Raw genomic sequence first — 20,900 nt, 5'->3', positions numbered from 1 at the left:
TGGGCTACTCTTACCTAGCGTAAGGTTGCCCTCACAGTTACTATTCATATCTCTATATAACAACCTCAGCATATACAAGGATAGAAAGATTTCACATAATGTAGTGATCAGAGGCCCCCATCCTATAGATCCACACATCCCATGCTATTTTTACAGGGCAAAGAAAGAAAAACTGTATTTCACCACTAGATGGGGCCATCCACCAGACTATAAAGGGGATGCACAGACCCAAAGGTTTAATCAGTCCAAAATATTTTGAGAAAAGTAATATATGCATACTACCACAAGGCGGCGCCAATTACCAATTAAATTAAATAAATAAATAAACGCAGACTTTGGCCAACACCCACACAGCCAGTTTAGCGTGCAGGCATTCTTAACCCCCCCCCAATAAACATTCCACCGCGGCAGTGCAAACTACACTGAGACACATCAAAAAAGTAAAAACTGCCTAAATAAAGGCGCGAGGAGGAGTGAGCAGAACGGGAGGCGGAATATGATAATAATAATATTATAGGTGGTCAAGTGGATTATACATATTAACAATTTGGAACGCCTGTAAGGTATCAAATAAGAAGTGGATCAGGATGGAGGCATCGTAACCACCAGTACAACTCAGAGAACAAAACTATCGCGTCGAACATTCCAATCCCCTCTCCCTCCCTCCCACCCCAAAAGAGAAAGAGGAAGGAAGAAAGAAAAAAGGCAACAAACGTATCTGATACTACACGTGTTTAGATGACAAAATCAGAGTACTCAGTATAAAGACAAGGGTCCAGAACAAGCAGCCCAGCGGAGCAACAGCTTGAGTAGAAAACAAAAAGAAAGTTACGTATTTTAACGAGATGTAAAACCAAATTAAAGCATCGGGTGTCTACGCCGCTTCTTAAAAACAGTCCAAAAAATATCCACACAAATGGAAGGGGTCTACACCTTATGCGTAGTGTTAGTCACACATATGCCTACATAAAAATACAACATATCTATATAGAAAAATATATGCAGTGTATAGACGTGATGATGACTTACTCCCATTCACTGATCAAGAAGAAACGTTCCGTCGCTGTCCTTCGATATTATCCGCTGGGTTTATCATGCTGGAAGAAAAAAAAAAATCCCGATAGAAGAATCTAATCCAGGCTCTTCAAAAAATCCTCCGCTTCTTCTGGAGAATAGAACCACTTGATGGATCCTTCGTGGGAGACACGCAATTTTGCCGGGTGATACAGTCGGTAGTCCGTGATGTTTTTATCCAACAGGGCTTTTTTCACAGATTTGAATGCCTGTTTCTTGCGTCGCGTCTCGGCACTGCAGTCAGGATGAAAAAATATTCTTTTTTTCTCAAGGAAAACCTCCTTCATCTCCCTGGAACGGTTGAGGATCAATTCTCTGTGCTTGTAGTTGAGGATTCTTGCTATCAGTGGTCTAGGCTTGGTCGCCATGCCGTAGGTGGGTTTACCAAGACGGTGACAACGCTCCACAACGAATGGGGTATCAAAAGCGATGGGAGCGAGGACTTGTGGAATAATGCGTTCAAAGAATGCAGCAGCATCTTTCCCTTCAGATTTCTCCAGGATATTGAATAAAACCACATTATTTCTTCTGCTTCTGTCCTCTAAATCATCTAGTTTCAGCCTCGAAACTTGCAGCTCCTTCTCGGTCTTCTCCAGCCGGAGAAGCACGTCCGCCATGTCGTCCTCATTCTTGGACACGCGTTGCTCCAAACCCCCAACTTGGTCGGCCAACGTTGACAAAGAGGTCTCAATCTTTGTGAGAGCAGTTTGGATTTTGGATGTTTTGGCATCAATCTGTTTAGATAAATCATTTTTGCACACATTTATCGCTTCCAATACCGTCTCTAACGATAAGGGTCCACTTTTGTCAGACGCCATTGTTGCCGTGGCCGGCGTGGTAACGAGAGAATCCTTCGACAGTGTAGGCTTTTTGCTTCTAAGGTTATAACTTTCCATGCAACAACCAGTGGTGTGGTTAAACCTTTGTTTTGTTAACTGAGGTTATTAAAGCACAAATAAACAAATTGTGAGGTAACTGTGAGGCAAACCGTCGGAGCTCACGACCGCATGACTTTCCTCGGTGAAAGCTAGACCGGAACCAGTGAGAGAGTATGTTTTGCACTCCGTCCGTGTGTGTGTGTCCGTCCGTCTGTTACCAGCTAATCTCCGGTCGATGCCACATTTTGCACACACACTCCCTGGATGCCAACGATGAACCTCTGCCTCAAATTTTCCCGAGTGGCTTGTTATAGCGCCACCAGGAGGCCGACACATTTTTTTATATTACTCCAAAAATCCCGCAAATTGTTACACACTATCTATATTTCATATTCCATCCTAATTGGCTAACATTGGCTTTCAAGCTTTGCAGGATTGGCCCGTTTTGAACAAAAGCCTCAAATCATGAACGCAGCGTGCAATTTACGTGAAATATTTCACAGACTTTCCTACTAGGCTGAGGAATATATCCCACCCTTTTCACATTGACCTGTTATAGCGCCACCAACAGGTGGCATTCAAGGCGTAAGAAGAAATGGCACCCTTTTCACATTGGCCTATTATAGCGCCACCAGGAGGCCACAACCTGACCTGCCCTGGTGGAGACCTGATAAAACAGGCAGATTCGTGCAGATTCGTGTTTTACCTATAACTGCACTTTTCTGCTAAAACATTGTACAGTATGTATGACCACTCCCTAGAGGCCAAGGGAAAAAATGTGCCTATTATTTTTTTTATATTATCTCATGTGATCTGTGATTTTTCATAAGATTGACATCTTGTTTGTAGGAGTGGCCCGTTTTGAACAAAGGAACACTGAGGAACAAATACCACCCTTTTAGCATTGCCAATGATTCTTCATATTCCATCAACATTGCTGGCCCACAGTAACCTACCTGACCTGGCGGAGACCTGTGCTACAAGGAGCACTTTTTCTAGTTTTCTATATGCATGTGTGGCGTGCACGTCTGAGCGAGTATTTGTGAGCAAGCGTTGCAGGGCAAGTGTGATACATTTCTGCTTGTCCGTACTTCATCCATTAACCCTGACAGAGTATTGACTGCAGTGCAGAATTTAATGAGCATGTGCCAGCAGCCTCCCAATCCACACTTTCTCCTTCTGTTTTATGCCCATAAGTGGTTACACATCTCATCATTTGACTATCTTGAACTGGTTAAACATGTCCTCATTTAACTTAAGTTTTTCTTTCTTTGCTCAGTTGTCCTCCATTTTCTTTTTCTTTATCTTTATTTTGCCAGCAAGGACAATCTAGCTCAATTCTACTGCTGTAGTGTCTCACCTGATTTACCCTTCTCCTCCCCTCCCCTCCTCTCTCCCTGTGCCACGCTTTCAGCCTACTTCACATGGGTCTGTGTGCATAATTCACCATTACACTGTGCTCAGACCTTCAGCAGCTCTACCAAAAGTACTGCACAAGCCCTGCCAAATGTTATGCAACCATACTGTATCACAGCGTATACGCTGTAATGGCTTGCCTGGTTTTGAATTGATTGCCTGGCATTTGGCCTCAGCACAGCAGCAATGTACGCCTCTTTTGATGCTTTTAGAGCTGAGCTTGGGCTCCTGTGTTCCTATAAACACATTCGCAGCTCCAGTAGAAAGCCCAAGGCACCGCTCTGGCTCCCCACACAGCTCCAGTAGAAAGCCCAAGGCACCGCTCTGGCTCCCCACACAGCCGGCTTCAGCCACTGTAAATGGTGCATTTATATAGCGCCTTTATCCAAGGCGCTTTACATAGATTGTCCATTACATTCACACATGCACACACACATTCATACACCAATGGCAGCGGAAACCATGCAAGGCACCAACCAGCACATGAGGAGCAATTAGGGGTTCAGTGTCTTGCTCAAGGACACTTCGACACTAACTCTGGGGAGCCTGAGACTGTAATGAGAGAATCATCTTCCTATGCTTCAACTCTATTCTAGTCTTGTTCGCTGTTTCTGTCTCTCAATGTTTCGTTTGACGTGTGAATATATTACCTCCGGCTCCGACAAGCATCTTGCGTTTTTGCCGCCATTTTTCCAAGATGTAGTGCGATGGTTCTCCCCAACTTTGCTGTACAAAATGTCGCTAACATGCTTTTACTTTTTCCCACAATCATTTTTACCAGCTGCTGGAAGCAGGCTGGGCTATTTTCTATCGAGTTGGTAGTGGCAACTTATCATTGAAGTGGCAACTTATCATTTCATTGGCTGCCGTAGTCACCCATCTTTCTGATTGGCTAGCCGACCTCTCAGCCAATGGGATAGTATTGCAGCCAGCAAGTTAGGCAACCAGACGCCTAGTTTTAAGGTGTTGGGTGAAAGCAACCCTCAACGGCTTCTGACAGACATTATGGAAGGGGATGGGGGAGGGAAGATGGCTCCTCGTTGCAATATAAACAGTAAGGGCCGATTCATACTGCTAGTGTGTGTGTGTCGTTCAAACCACGATGCGCTGTTTTGTGTGTTTATAGAAGATGTTGACGATTCTAGTGAGGAGATGGGAAATATAAAGACCTACAGGTATATGTTACCTTACTGAAGGAATATAGTAACACACACATGGCCAACAACTCTTACATACATCTAGCCTACTAAAGATTACTAAAGAGATTTAGAGTTTCAACTGGACAGGGCTACGTGGATGAGTGAGCACACAACATCACAGCATGCACCACGGCAGAGACAGATTACATTAATTTGTTGTTGGACTCTATGGTTTACTATGCTTTTAGCAGTACTTTTGGCTTTGTGCAGTGCTTTAATTTGTTTCCACACACACACAAATACACAGACACAGATATTTACATTTCATAGCACAATTCTGCAGATATAATAAGGCAGCTGGTAATTAATTGATCAATTCTTGTATCCCTTTGCTTTCTCTCAATGCGGAGGAGCTACCAAAAGGCTTTTGTTCTGGCTTTACCATCTGCTCATATCTGTGAAATACTGTACCACCGCACCCCCTCATGTCCCCTCTAACCTTTCTGTTCTCTCGGGGTCCGCTCAGCTCTGCCATGCTGGCTGGCTGGGGTCTGCAGCAGTGGTTGCTATGGAGCTGCAAATCGTCCATTTAAACTGTAGCACTCTAATGGATTTGGAGACTGTTAACATCACTGGCTTCATCATTGCTTACATCTGATATAAGACTTGGCAAGAAGACACACAGACACTGGGAATGTTTCTTTCCATTGGCCAAGGCAGCCTATCTGGACTTTGTTTGAACGATGATGATTATGGTAGCGGTGGTGATGACGATGGTTATGATGATATAAGGATTATGGTGGTGAGGATTGATGCTGCCATACTTTTGTTACAATGTTCTCCTTTCTGTCTTATAGGATTGTATCCAGTTGAACCAGTACAAACTGAAATGTGAAATTGGAAAGGTGAGTCTCTTAAGTGGTCTTGTGTTACTAATCAACTTTGCAAACATTTGACTCAACATAGTCATAGATTTTTATTTTTTCTATAGATTTCTATTTTATTTTTTTCCATAGTATCCATAGTGATGTCACTCAACATCAAAATCACGCTTGTAACATGTAGACACACTTCTTTAGCGCTCATTCTGGTGATGTCCAATGCGTCTAATGGTCTTTAACTATTCTTTTATTTTTTGCATCTACAGAAAGAAATTGAAAATAATTGTATAGCTTCATCCTTAATTTCATACTTTATTTTATGTTGTGTTATAACATTATTAACATTATATTATGTTTAATTATACGATACATCCATGAGTCAATTGATTAAGCCGGGTCTCCAATTTGTTATAGGGCTCCTATGGTGTGGTCAAACTTGCCTACAATGAAGACGATGACCAACATTATGTAAGTTACTGTTTAGTGTTTTTGAGCGGTGCCTCCCCTCCATTGTCGCTATGTGTGTCTGTATGTGTACGTGTATGTATGTGTACGTACATGTCCGAGCATGGAAAGCTGCAACACGGTAACTCTGTCACTTCTCGACCGTATCGGACATGTTATGGCTCGCCGGAACCGGGCCGCCCCCTGGGTGCGTTCCTGGGGGTCTGGATGTTGCGGGGACCCCCTGGAGATCCCCACACGGTAACTCTGTCATTTTTCAACCGTTTCAGACACGGGGCGGCTCGCCAGAACCGGGCAGCCCCCCTGGGCGGAGTCTCGATGTTGCCGAGACCCCCCGTGGAGCCCCACGCGGTACAGTTGCACCGCTCACTTCACACAGGTGTTGATTTTTAACTATCATGCCACAGAATCTGCTGTCTAGACAAAGAGAGTATTTACTATTTACCACATGAACCGGGGGTGAGCCGAATGGTTAAGCCGCGTACCACAATGGACTCTGATGGCAAGGCATGTCACTCCCCAGCTCACTCTCCGTTTATGTCGTACTGTGTAAGACAAGTTATTTTTTGAGGGGCACTAGCCCCTCCTATAAACAGCTATAGTGTAGATTCTGTCTGAACACAAACATTAAATGCCATTGACAATGAATGGAGAATTGACGTCATATGTGCCTGAGCAAATCGGCTGTCGGTATGTCTGTGGGTATGTCGGTGGAGACCCTTGGCCAATAAGGGACCACTATTATTGGTGCCGTAACTGGTGACATAACTAAAGTATGTTTCAAGGTCGGTATAAGGTTTTATAAGGTTTTATTGGATGATGTACGATGATAAGAGCGCCCCTCACTTCACGCAGGTGTGATTTTATTTATATCTACAGGGGAAAAGCCATTCCACAGTGTGGACTTAGTGGGCAGCACTGTACCCTTTGACACGGATGGAAAATGTTCTTTCTCTCTCTGATTTGAGTCGCTCTTTTGTCTGGAAAATGGCCGTCCGTAAAGGCTGAGAAAGATTGCACAGCACTCCACCCTGGCTTAAGTAGACACACAGGAAATAAGGAAAGATGGAATGAAAGGCAGAGAGGAACAGGCATGATGAAATGTGTGGATAATTCTATTTTGTGGCATTTGGAATTGGATTCACATTCACACAGTATTGATTGGATTTGGCATCTGTGTCTGCCGCATGAGGACAACCTGTGCATTCACCCAGAGCATAACACACACACACACACACACACACACACACACACACACACACACACACACACACACACCAGAGCCGGCTGCAGGATGAAATGACTGAGGGGTCAACTCAATAGAGATTTTAGAGGGGGGACATTTTTATTTCATATTGCGTTAAATCAAACAGGCAGTACCAGTTCTAGGATTATTTTTGGTGGCCCCCCACCAGGGCTGTAGCCAGGCTTCACAAAATAGTGAGGGAATGCTAGCGCTGCCCCGCCCGGGGGTGTCCGGGGGGGCTTTCCCCCCTGGGCTCCAGTGCAGCACATTAAACGAGTTACATTTGATGCATAAATTACTCTTCCCTTTGTGCCTGTATGTTGAATGTACACAATTGTACCATCCTGACCCTGTATTATCCTGTGTGGGTTTGTTTGGGCAGTCTCTGCTGTAATCATGTACATGCTGAACGTTTGACAGTGGTGGAAAAAGTACTGTTTTACTTAAGTAAAAGTATCAATATTGCAAGTAAAAGTTCGGAATTAAAAATGTACTTGAGTAAAAGTAGAAGGGTATTGGCTTCAAAATGTACTTAAAGTACCAAAAGTAGAAGTACTCATTATGCAGAAATGTCCCATTTCAAGTTTTCAAATGTATACAAATCTTTAGAAAATAGCGATGCGACGCATTGTGAGCTTGTAGATCGGCTATTTGCAAATGGTCTAATGTTTTCTAATAATAATCACAATCTATAAAGTAATTAGTACCTAAAGTTTTCAAACAATTGTAGTGGAGTAAAAGTACAACATTTTCCTCTGAGATGTAGTCAAGTAGACTCAAATACTCAAGTAAAGTACAGTACAACTGTACAAATACCTCAAAATTGTACTTAAGTAATAAGTACAGTACTTAACCCATTCAGGACGGGAACCCCTTTTGGTGTTTTAAACATTATGTTATACTTTACCTGTTGAGAAATAGCAGATTTACAAGCAATTAGCATGGCACGAGTGCTGCGCTGCGAGCTTGTAGATCTGCTATTTTTTGAAAAAATCGAGCGAACGTTTTTAACTCAAATCTTTGCTTCTGAGAGGGTCCCTGGAACCAATCAGATGGGGTTCTGCAGCCAAATACAGATAATTCTGGGGGTCCTTGACGTGAAAAAGGTTGAGCACCGCTGACATACTGTAGAAACATTTAGGATTTAGAAGACATTTTTTCAGGTCTAAATGGGTACTTAGTTACTTTCCACCACTGTCGTTTTATTGGCAGCCATAGGAGGCTCAAGTAATTCTAATTTGTGATTGGTTAGTTCAGCTCAGACCAAAGTACCATTGGAGCATGAGAATTGGTCACTTTCAGAAGGCCAATCATTGTACTCTCTTGCAGTCAAGTATTGAATTACTGCCTCTCCGAATCAGCTGTTGGAAAGTGACCAGAGAGGTTGGGTCAGGACATGGGCATGACTGGCCCTCGTCTGTGAAGCTGAACAGATGCATGCACTAGACTAGAGTATATGGATGAAAGCACGAATAGCAACAATATTGCCTTTGTTTGCTTTGTCACTAGAGCTGTCAAAAATACTTTTATTGAGTGGTGCAAACCACTCCAACAACTGGCTTTGTACCTGTGTACCCGTGTTTGTTCGTACCAAAAAAAACGAGCACGGTTGCTATGGTTAGCAACCAAAAAAACGAGCATGGTTGCTATGGTTAGTATGTGACGTCACGTCACTGACATCACAGATATCACGTCAGAGTGAATCAATCTCTACAATAAATGTGTAGTTGCACCACTCAGTTCACACGGGTGTGATTTTTTATGAAACCGTAATTAGATATCCAATAATCCGAACCATTCAAATGTATCACATTTTGGATATATATTTTAATATAAAATGTGTGCATTAAAATAATAATTTATCTTCATTTAAAGACTGCAGATTTATTTTCCTTTTTCCACACAAATGACAATACAAATAATATACAAAGAAACAACAATGAACATTACAAGACAATTACTGATATGACGTCTCTATCTTTAATACTCTCTTGCTCTCTATGCACTTGTTGGTGCTGAGAAATGCGCTCTCTTCTGAGATCAAATGAATGAATCATACTTATCACATTCTATAGCCGCATTTTAATATAAGCGTATGCAATATAATGGTTTAAATACAAGCCTGGACTTGTCTGTAGTATGTCAATGCCAAATTATACTCAAACTAAACTATTCAGTCACTCATTGGCTTAAACGTTTTTCTTTTCTTTACTTTTTTTCTCCATCCGATTTAGGGATTCTAAAAATCTATGGAGACACCTCTGTTTACACCTTTCAAAACGTTCAAGACTTTATGACTTTTTTTCAATGTTTTAAGCTGCTGTAGTAAGTAAACATATTGTATAAACACCTCCATGACTTACTAATAATCAACCCCCCCCCCCCCCCCCCCTTTCCACAGGCCATGAAACTGGTGTCCAAGAAGAGGTTAATGAAGCAATGTGGTTTCCCACGTATGTCTTTTCTATTCTATTATTTTGACGGTATGACTAATGACTTGGAGCAATATAAGAGGACAGGTGACCTGGTGCGGTTCTGTTAGTTACTGTATGACGTGGCCACGAGATCCTGACCTCATTGGCACAAGATCTGATAGAGCCCTACATTAAAATGGGGTCCTGCCAGTCCCGGTGCAATAGTTCACATGAGGAGAGGGCATTTAAAAAAAATATATCTGTGGGTGGAAATAGGCGGTCAAAAGCACAATCAAATAAACCGGATGTAGTGGTGCGCTTTTGAAGCATGGAGGAACACAGCATGGAGTCAAAAAGAGTATCAAAACAGGAGATTACAAAGGAAAAACAAAGCAAGGCAGGTCTGATATAAAGTTATGAACGCTTTTATCGTATGGTTAAATGCAGAGGAGAATGTCATTTTGAAATCCAACAGGAGCGGGACTAAAAAAACAGCAGGGCTCTACCATCAAGTTACTAGTGGCCACAAGATCAGGATTCCGCTGCCAGGTTTTTGTGTTGTGACCATGAGAGATCTAGATCACGTAGGCACGTCACATCATGACGTAACTCACTGAACCATGCCAGGTCACCGCCCCTCTTCCACAATGACCAAAACAGGGAAGTTATCATGTTGTTTCTGTGTGGTGCTTTTCAGGTCGCCCACCCCCGAGAGGACCCAAAGCAGCCCAGGGAGGACAGCCCAAAGTCTTAGCACCGCTTGAAAGGGTCTACCAAGAGATTGCCATTCTAAAAAAACTGGACCATCTAAACATAGTTAAACTTGTGGAGGTTGGTGTTTTTGTTTGTTAATTTGTTTCTGTTTTCAAGAGGAAACCCAGAAAATTAAACACTTTTTATTTTAGTTATTTTTAGATTATATTTTTTAGAAATGATACCACTTATTATTTCTTGTATATGATTTCAAAAGCCAGCAAATCCACCATTAGATTATCCACTGTAGATGCAGTTGATTACCCTCTGGTCATGTTTCTTCAACATGACTCACTGGTGTGACCCAAACAGACAATAGCACCCTCAGCATCTCACTGCACCCTTTTAACCACTTCAATCCTTCTATACTTCACTGACCAGTGTCTACAGGGTACTTTGCTCGCCCCATGTATCTTCACCGAAAATACAATATCTCCAAGGTCACAACTCTGGATATAGATGTATTGTAGATCAGCTATTTTTGCTGAATGTTTGCCTGTTTTTTGCAGAATATTCACCTAGTATGACATGCCCAGAATAGGGACTGTAGGGTTCATGTGGAGATGTGGCTGACAGGGTCTGCCGGAGAAAATAGTAAAAGGTTTCTTGCTGAGCTGTGGCAATTCCCTGACCTGTTCAGGTTGGCTTAGCTACTGCAGATCTAAGCCTGATTCATGCTTCGGCGACAAGGTGCAACAAAAACAACTTATTTTCAAATGGAAAAAAAGAGTTGACATGTCAGCACTTTTATTTTGTTAAATACTTTGTCGCTAAACCATGAATTAGGCTTCAGGTTTGGAAGGTTTGGAAGATGAAAGCTGACCTGCAGTGCAGACAGACTTGGAGCCCACTGCTCCCCGGTGACATCATCAGAGAGCTCCTCAGTCTTTCTTGGCCAGATGGCGGGTGCAGCACAGCACAGGTAGGCAGTCAGTGGGCCTTGGCTGGTTAACTTGCTGAGTGAGCCAGGACAAATGGGTTTTAAGTAAGAGTGGAGTCGTTTTTCTGCTCCGCTGCACCCACCACACACACACACACACACACACACACACCTTTTTGTGTGTGCGGGCAATGGACAGATCTGCTCATGCTGTGATGAAAAGGATAAAGGATATGGGGATAATGTGTCACAGATATTTGGGGACCGACTGCTCCTTTTTTTCAGTATTTACCCCAAATTCAATAAAATAAAAAAATAAATTACTAATAGTTTCTGCTACTCCTACACTCTTGAGTTCAGATGCTGAACCTATAAAACTATGACATGTCCTGATCTTCAGAACATTTAATAGACAGTAGTAGTAGTCGTCGGTGGATTTGACAAGGTAAACACAGAATTAACACCACCAGTAAAATAAATGAAGAGCCCTGTTAATGCTAAAGCAGATCCACACTAACATTTACTCTCTGTTGAAATGCCTTCATCGTTTTGTCTTGTTGCAGGTGTTGGATGACCCTGCAGAGGACAACCTTCACATGGGTATGCACACCATTATGCTCTCTCTCGTATATTCTTTGTATATTATTCTTGTCTCTCCCTCTTGCTGTCTCTTTATCTCTCCGTCTATCTCTTTGGCCAAATGCATACACTCATAACTCAGTAATGCAGATGATCTTTCAGCCCTGAGTCTACACCACCTCAGGGCTCATGCAGTATGCATACAGAATCCTTCATCAGCAATGCCAGGTCAATGTTGACGGCACAGTTGACGCTAATTTACATACTAACATACATACTTGATACAGAAAAGTATCAAGTATTTTTCACTTGAATATGTTTAGGTTTTTGTCGTACGATGCAATCGTGGGACACAGCTGCTAGTGTGAGATGTCAAACTCTTCATCTGCCTCAAGCTAATAGCTTTGTAGTATTTACCTAAGTCTCATCAAGTGGTTTGAATGTGCTGCTAATGTGTGCCAACAAATATATTTGTACGAATAACAAAACAAAGGATGTGGACTTATCTATTTCTCTTTCTCTCTCTCTCTCTCTCTCTCTCTCTCTCTCTCTCTCTCTCTCTCTCTACACAGTGTTCGAGCTAATGCACCACGGGTGCGTATAACTCATGTCCTATTTCTTTCTTTACTATAAATGCTTATCCCCGCCATCCTTTACCTTCGACGCCACCAGTATGCCTACCATGCCCCCTGCTGTGGTCTCGGTCGTTACTGGGAGCTGCGACATGGCTTCCTTTTCAGCTTCATCTCAGACTCCCAATAGCTTCATTATGTGCTTATGTTTTCATTTACTGCCTTCACCTGTGGAACCGCTCCAAGTCACCAGGGAAACTCGCGGTGACGTGAGGGCTACCAGCTTACTAAGTACATTCAGGAGGATGAAAGCCAGGGCCGTTCATCTTGTAAATTAGGGCTGCGACTATCAATTAATTAGCAATTGTTCTAGCAATTATTTAACCATTTTTCGATCGATTTCTTTGTCCGTGAATTGAGAAGCACCTTTTTGATCTTTTGTTTTCAATGAAAAGACGATTCGATTTTTGAGGGCCTATGCACATCTTTGTGTGTATGAGCATGAGCACGGAATGTGCTTATCTGATTGGCTGTGCACGGAATCTGATGTATGATGATAAGAGCGCCCCTCACTTCACAGGAGTGTGATTTTTTTGTAATAATCAACTTAATTGTTTTCTATGATTAAGTCCTATGTTATACCATTTAGTGAACACCAACACTAACTGTTGGTTTCACTAAATACTTCAAATCTATTTCAAGTAGATACCGGATAGAATGGATATTTGTTACTTTTTGGGGCAGAGAACAAGTGGCATGATTTCAGTGCACAGATTGGACACAGAGATGTTCTTTGGCATTAAATGGCCACTGTATGTGAGGTGTGGGTGGGAACTGTATTTCAATTGAATTCTGGTTCAATAATGCCGGTGATGGTGATAAGCTCTTTATTTGGATATTATCTGTACTGTGCTTGGTTTTTATCAAATACATGTATGTATTTTCAGCCCGGTGATGGAGGTACCCACAGACAGTCCTTTCTCAGAGGAGCAGTCCAGGCTCTACTTCAGAGACATCATACTTGGGATGGAATATTGTAAGTATAACATTTCGGTGCCATGCACAGCATGTACAGTATCTATCAGAATCCATGTGCATAATAGAACACTAGTAAAATGGTTATTGTCTCTCCATGGCCATGCCCTAGAGGCCTGGCCTGTGTCATAAATCTAATCAGTAATGAGCTTCAGGTCAGTAAAAGGGCTTCTCTTTGGATCTGCCCTCATTCTACTGAAATAGATCCATTTCACACACAGGGCCATGAGTTCAGTCACTCACTAGTGTAGATCAATAACAACTCTCAGAGGTTTGAGATGCACCCAATTGGCTATGGTCAGTTGAATTTCTGAAAGTTTAACAATGTATTTAAACCAGTGCTTTTCAAACTTTGTTTTTATTTCAAGAACCCCCGTAACTCGGAGTTACCCCCGTAATATAAGTCGGAGAGTGTACACTCTCCGACTTGCATGCTACGTTAAGACTGGCAGATACAAAAGTTGCAAAGATACAAAGCATATTTGTAGCTTTGTGTCTTTGTAGCCGTAGGGCCTACAGGGTGCTCACGCACCACAGTAGTGTACAAGGGCAATTTAGAATAGCTGCTGGTGTAGCCTATAGAGCACCGCAGTCCCGCCCCCTCGAGAGACCCGGAAAATAATTCCCCGTTCATTTTCCTCATAGCTTTTCTAAAAGTATTTATTTAAAGACGTTTACGCCGCGGACAAAGCCAACTCTTGTCGTGACAAATCATGACAATAAACACAATGTTTTGGGCCGAACAAATAATTAGAAGAAAAAAACGGCAGGTTACAACACTTGATTTCGTCCAAAATATTGTTAGTTTGTTGTCATGATGTCTATGGGAAAAATGCATTGGGAATTATTTCCTGGGCCTGGCGTCGTCATGAAAGGGGGCGGGACTGCGACGCTCTATTCTAAGAAGTATATGACACTTCACTCTCTCTGTCTCATCTTTTTCTCAGTGCATTACCAGAAGATAGTGCATCGGGACATCAAGCCCTCTAACCTGCTACTGGGGGACGATGGCCACGTGAAGATCGCAGACTTTGGTGTTAGCAACATGTTTGAGGGCAGTGATGCCCTGCTCTCCAGTACTGCTGGCACTCCTGCATTCATGGCTCCAGAAGCCCTTTCAGACAAACGGCAAAGCTTCAGTGGGAAAGTGAGTTTTTATTTTTAAATTATTATTATTTTTCGCCGTGAGCACAAAATATCCTGCCCTCAATGATTATTATTACTAATAATAATACATGTTAACAAAACCATGGCCATGATAACGATGTCTGTAGTGATCCACCAGTCTAGCAAACTACAATAATATACCAGCTGATTTGCATGCATGCATATGTCTCTGTAATGGAGAGCTTTAGTCCACATTGCTGAAATAAGCTACAGTATGAGCCGTTTTAGGAACAATTGTGCTTTGACCGCACCCACCTCCACATTTCTGTCATCCTATGATCCTTTTTTTCTTTTCTTTTTCCTTTTTTAATTGGGATTCATTCTGAAGTATTCGATGGTAATCACCATTTAGGCTGATTGATTGATGTAGCATCCCTATCCTGGAGGCCAACATTCTGATTTAGCATCCCTATCCTGGAGGCCAACATTAGCATCCCTATCCTGGAGGCCAACATTCGCTGGAAATAGACGATCTTGTGAGCTTGTAGATGGGTTATTTTCCGCAAAGACAAGTCAGTGTACAGAGAAAAAAGGAAGGGGCCTAATATAGACCCCAGGGGGACTCCACTCCAGTCAATAACGTATAGGGTTCATATGGATTCAGGCCATGGAAAGCCCCTGCATGTCCAGACATTTCTGACCAGGATAGATGTTTGATTTGTGGGCAGAAAGTGGGTTTTGAATGCCTGAGGCAGTGGACCTCACAGTTGTTAAGGAAAATGTGAGCCACTATTACACTGATTAGTAGTCTGTTCTTCACATGTTGCGAGCTTGTAGATCAGCTGTATATGGCTATTTGTGGTACACAATGAAGTATTTAGGACTTAAGTCACTATGGTACAGTTTACAGTACCATGTGTGTGAAACAAGAACAAATTATTATGTCATGTGTGTGACTGGGAATCTGGGATACCGTGTTTTAATTTAATGCACGGACCCTTTCCGAAGCTCCTTTATTTGTAAATCTGTGTATATATATCCTCTATCGAATTTCTTAATTACACCAACAGAGCAGGCAGAGCCTGACAAGAGTTGGCACAGCGAATGCTGTGAGCGCGTGCGTGCGTGCACGCACACACACACACACACACACACACACACACACACACGCACACACACATTATGTGACAAACCGCTTTGTCTGTTTTTGGTGCTGGGTGGTGGGTGGTGCGAGCTGGTCGCAAAAACAAAGAGGCTGTATATTCAATATTAATCAATACTGAACAACTACATGATCTATTTATCGGCTACAATGAATAGTTTGTTTTAGAAACGAGTTGCGGCAGTCTTGTCTGTCTGTTCCCAGCCCTGTTCCCAGCACCGGCCAGCGAAATCCGCCTGTGTCCACTCTGAGGAGCGCTGTGGCTCGCTTACATGCCCGCCCTCAGCATGGGAACATTTGCCAGGGTATCATCGGCTGTCAATCAGCCCAATCATCAAAAGGTTGCCGGAATCCAGTGACCTCAGGACTTCTGAATGTAGGACTGGTATCCCAGTTAATAGGACAGGCTAGGCGTCTATGGCTCTTTTTTCCACTTGTTTTTTTATTAAAAAGAAAAAAAGGATTTCAAGGACAGCAAAAAAGACTCATGCTGCATTCACATGGGATCACTCAAGCGGTAGACGCAGTGGTGTCATAGTGTTTTTTTTTTACTGGTACCACAGCGTTTTAATGTTGTCACGTGCACGCGCGTGCATGTGCACATCACGGCATGCACACAGAACAGCCTATATTGTTAAATAGACAGTGTCTGAGAGTTTTAGACACAAACACAAAAGTAGACTTAAAATAGTCAGACAAACATCTTTACTGCACACTAGTGAAACTAAAAAGACGAATGAATCTGTTCTTTGATGGAGGAGGAGGCATTCTTCTTGTGTGCAGAACACCTCACAGCAGCAGTAGTAGCCTACTGGAGCTATAGCCTACTGCTGTAAGTGTGCATTACTAGGCTACGTGTGCTCAGGTAAACAGTTAAAGCTGTCCTGTTGTTATGCAAAGTAGTAGCCATTTGATTCGGCACAGTACTTGACACGGCATAATAATAATACATACGATTTACATAGCTCTTTTCTGGGTACCCAAAGTCGCAAAGTCGGCATGAAAATAGGGGGTGGGGGGCGCCAGTATACCTAGACCACTGGGTACTTGGTGCGTCTTGGAAAGTCTGGTGACGCGAGGTTGATTAGGTGCGTCTTCTCTTGAATCTAGGGGGACGCGTTCTAGCGTGCACACACATGCACCGTACCGTTCTGTCCCTGCGCGTGCACGTCAAAAAATTACTGGTACCACGGCGTGGTACTGCGTTCTACGAGCATGACACCACTGGGTAGACGGCAAATAGAGCACCGAAGTCCTGACGTCACTGTCAGTAGAGGGCGCCAGTCCACAGGTTTGTGTACTTTTTATTTGCATTGAAATCGCCATAGGGGGATTTTAGATCTCTTCATATAAGAACGGTGTTTGAAAAATAAACCGATCATCCCGGCCTTTTCACTCATATGGATATGAAGCATCGACTGAAGGTGAAAATTTACAGATATACCCAAAGAGTAACACAATAAGCGTTAGAAACGAGTCAAACAACCCAGAGACTACATTTCCGGGTAGGCGGTGGTTGCAGCTGCCCGTCGCACAACAGAAACTGACATGTTAATTCATTTTTTTTAATTTTCTTTTATTGATATTTAATGTTTCGTGGTTAGTACGAGTCGAGTCACCGCCAGCTGAGCTTACGTCAACGAGGAATCTCAGGAACGCGATGTGTTGACAGCTGGGCGTGACGTATATTAGCAGCGATATTGCTTTGTAGTGTAGTTTCAAGGCTTTTGCGGCCAAAGTAATTCCATTTTCTCCAGAAACTGGCTGTATCAAATATGAATGGACATCATTAACGGCGCACAGCCACCCCCCTGACAGAACAACTTTCAAACACAGTTCTTATATGAAGCGACCTAAAATCGCCCTATGGTGATTTCAATGCAAATAAAAAAATACATGAACCTGTGTACTGGCGCCCTCTACTGAAAGTGACGTCAGACTTCGGTGCTCTATGGCACCACCTTCTGTCCTGTTCCATTTACCATCCTGCTCCCGTCCACTAAATGACTTCCGGTTTGCCGTCTGCCTGAACCCATGTGAATGCAGCATACGAAAGAATAACTGTACAAAACATACAGAAAACAAAAGACAAAACATTACAAGGAAGAAGAAAAGAAGGCTGCATTTTTCAGATATTACAGATTAATTGAAAGTTTACTATGAAAACCTGCATTTCCTGTCAGTCGTGCGGTCGGTCACACCTCCATATATGGTCACGCCTTGTGACATCACGCCTCCATATATGGGCACGCCTTGTGACATCACTACTCCATATATGGTCACGCCTCGTGACATCACACCTCGTGACACGTCACGCCACCATATATGGCCGTCTCCATTATGAAGATCACGACACTGACCTCTAGACGGGTCCGCCCCAAAGTTATTAGTGCAGCCGTGCCCGGCAGCCGGCGAAAACTAGAGTTCTCAACAGGCCCAAAAATTAAGGCCCGGCCCTACCAGGGCACTCATAAAATCCTGTACACTCAAGACACACTCCGTATATGGCCAGACCTCATCAAACCCTGTACACTCAAGACACTGCCCCCGCTGCCACCCTTAGATCTCCATACCTGTTCTGACATTCCATATGTTGATCTGAACTCATCAAACACTCAAGACACGCTCCATATATGGCCAGTACAGAATTAATTCCATATGTTGATCTGACCCCCTGTGCCAAAGCGCCAGCGCTCGCCCAGCAGTCTGCCGTCACCCAGGCGGATGCGTGCATGCTTCTTACCCTTTAGGGCGAGGTCGCTTCTCCCCCTCAGGTCGTCTTACTGGTATTTGAATTCCAACATTGACAATGGGCTGGAGGAAGAGATCCCACTTTCTGTGTCTCTTTAATAGATTGACCAGGTCCAAGCCACTGTCGCCAAGCCTTATCCATCACACCATAGAGACAGATTGCTTGCTACTGTGAGAGCGTGTGAGAGAGTGACAATGAGACTGATGGATGGCCTCAGCGGCAGCCTAGTATGGCTATCTGAAACCAAATCTATCTCTTATAGGGATTAGGAGAACTCCCCCAAAAACGACTAGGCAGTCCGAATAGATTTATGTGATGGGGCATGTTTGTGTGTTTACAGAGTTGTGGTCAGCTTCATCCTGTGATTACATGTCTATGGTTTGTGTCTGGATTTACAATTTATCTGTCATGTAACCTCCCCTGGTATTTCTTTCAGGCGCTGGACGTATGGGCAATGGGAGTGACGCTTTACTGCTTTGTCTTTGGAAAGGCAAGTCAGCACACTTTCTCTGACTATTAATTTGTCCCTCTTTTATAGGTTCTTCAACTGATGTGATTTGAACTGGCTGGTTGTTATAATAATTAGCAACACCATTTGTCAGCCTTGATAGAATATCAATAAGGCCACCCCTTTCTATGATTTTATTTTTATGATTATAATGCTAAAGTCCCTACATAATCTTGCAGTAGTCAGTGTTTTTGTATCTAAACTCTTTTTCCTTCTTCCTGCATGCAGTGTCCATTCATTGATGACTACATCCTAGCTTTGCACAACATGATAAGGAGCAATTGTGTGGAATTCCCAGAAGAGTAAGTCTAAAGCTTTATAATTTCAATCAGCTAATGTTAGGAGAACAAGAACTAATGAGCTGACAGAGAGAAGGGTGGGGGATCATGATGATGGTCCTCAGATAAATTTATTTTGTACTGGCCAGTTTCAATTCCCCTCTAAGTAAGAGAAACAGGCACAGAGAGAAGTTTAAATCAAGTTATACAGTAAGAGAAATAATTGTTTTTGCATCCAGAGAGAGAACTGAAAATATATTGAACATTATTTCCTAATCCAAAATGAGATTTTTACAAGTAGTTATAATAGTAGTACCGGTAGTAATAGTATTTTCACTTTCAACACACCAAATGAGGAAGCTTCTGTATTGACTTAAAAAAGAAAAGAAAAAGCATTTTGGTTCAATTTACTGGTTAGTGTACTGTTAACCCTTTCAGCACCACCTGCTGTTCATTTGAAATTACTGCAGGGAGCCAGCTATATCCCCTATATAGGCGCCATTCTATTACCATCATTACAGCCCAACACAACGAGTAGAGGCGCAAAAACTTTTTCGAGCAGCATGTCTAAGGTTTCACAACAAGCGGTGACATGGCTGGCGTGATGCGATCAGAAATCACTGTTTACATCTGAACGCCGGGCGGTTTGGACTAAAACAACAACTTTGGAGTATTTCTCGGAGAAAACAAGCAACAAAGAAACGACAATGAGTGGATCCTTATGGGAGGCGCGTGCATTGTTCCTCACGATGGGAAGAACGTAGGTGCTGTCTAGCAGCCTGGGCAGCACGGAAGTTTAGTGTTAAGCTTCGGCTGCATGGTATTGATATAACTCTTACTACACGCCATCTGACGGGTTTGGCGACCTCCGGGGTTAAATCTTAACCCGTCATCTGACGGGTTGCGAGGCGTTTTGGCGTGCATCGTGTTAAGATTGCAAATAGAGGCCCGGACGGTTAGCTCAACTGTCCGGGCACCTAGGCTGCTGAGCCAGCCTGACGGTGTGCTGCAGGTTCGACTCCCGATCCTGACGGCCTTTACCGCCCATCTCTCTCCCTATTTCCTGTCAGTCTACTTTCAACCTATCAATAAAGGCTGAAAAAGTCGGGAAAAAAGAAAAAGATTGCAAATAGACTTCTTCCCCCAAAGGGTGGTTAGACATAGATTGCAGTTTGAGTGCATAATTTTACCTACAGTACTATAATTTATTGCAATGTGGTTTTACTTTACCCAAACATACATTTTTAGCTTATATTTCTCACTTTCTTCGGCAATGTAAATGTATGTTTCTCGTGCATGCCCTATTGAATTTAGGAGATTTTGGCTGTGGCTTTATAAGCCGTGGTGTAAAGTAACTAATTACATTACTTAAGTACTGTACTCAAGTACAGTTTTGAGGTATTTGTACGTTACTTGAGTATTTACAATTTCCAATACTCTTACTGTACTTCTACTTCACTACATCTCAGATGCAAATATTGTACTTTTACTCCACTACGTTTATTTGAAAACGTTTATTTAGTTACATACATTATCCACTTTGGCCATATATATTTTGGCCATTTGAAATTAGCCGATCTACAAGCTCACAATGTGTCGCGATGCGACGCATTGTGAGCTTGTAGATCTGCTATTTTCTAAAGATTTTGATACATTTTGAACTTGTGATATGGGACATTCTGCGTTATACTGCTGTAAGAATGACCGTGTTAGTGGCTGGAGAAATAGTACAGAGGCATTGGTAAAGGTTAACCACTGGTA

General features: G+C 42.8%; 1 protein-coding gene across 1 annotated transcript in view; it reads left to right on the top strand.

Moving 5' to 3' along the window:
• Window positions 1-20,900, top strand: part of camkk1a (calcium/calmodulin-dependent protein kinase kinase 1, alpha a) — a 69,837-nt gene that overhangs the window by 33,613 nt on the left and 15,324 nt on the right. The window contains exons 3-12 of the mRNA XM_079508426.1: window positions 5,365-5,412; window positions 5,803-5,856; window positions 9,501-9,552; window positions 10,211-10,344; window positions 11,710-11,746; window positions 12,298-12,319; window positions 13,245-13,333; window positions 14,280-14,479; window positions 18,790-18,843; window positions 19,090-19,163. Of these exons, the coding sequence (XP_079364552.1) occupies window positions 5,365-5,412; window positions 5,803-5,856; window positions 9,501-9,552; window positions 10,211-10,344; window positions 11,710-11,746; window positions 12,298-12,319; window positions 13,245-13,333; window positions 14,280-14,479; window positions 18,790-18,843; window positions 19,090-19,163 (764 nt within the window). The remainder of the gene's footprint in view (window positions 1-5,364; window positions 5,413-5,802; window positions 5,857-9,500; window positions 9,553-10,210; window positions 10,345-11,709; window positions 11,747-12,297; window positions 12,320-13,244; window positions 13,334-14,279; window positions 14,480-18,789; window positions 18,844-19,089; window positions 19,164-20,900) is intronic.

Source organism: Electrona antarctica (assembly GCF_951216825.1).
Source record: "Electrona antarctica genome assembly, chromosome: 8".
NCBI classification, from domain to species: domain Eukaryota; kingdom Metazoa; phylum Chordata; class Actinopteri; order Myctophiformes; family Myctophidae; genus Electrona; species Electrona antarctica.
The sequence above is the reverse complement of the archived record's forward strand: the minus strand, read 5'-3'. Positions and strand labels throughout refer to the sequence as shown.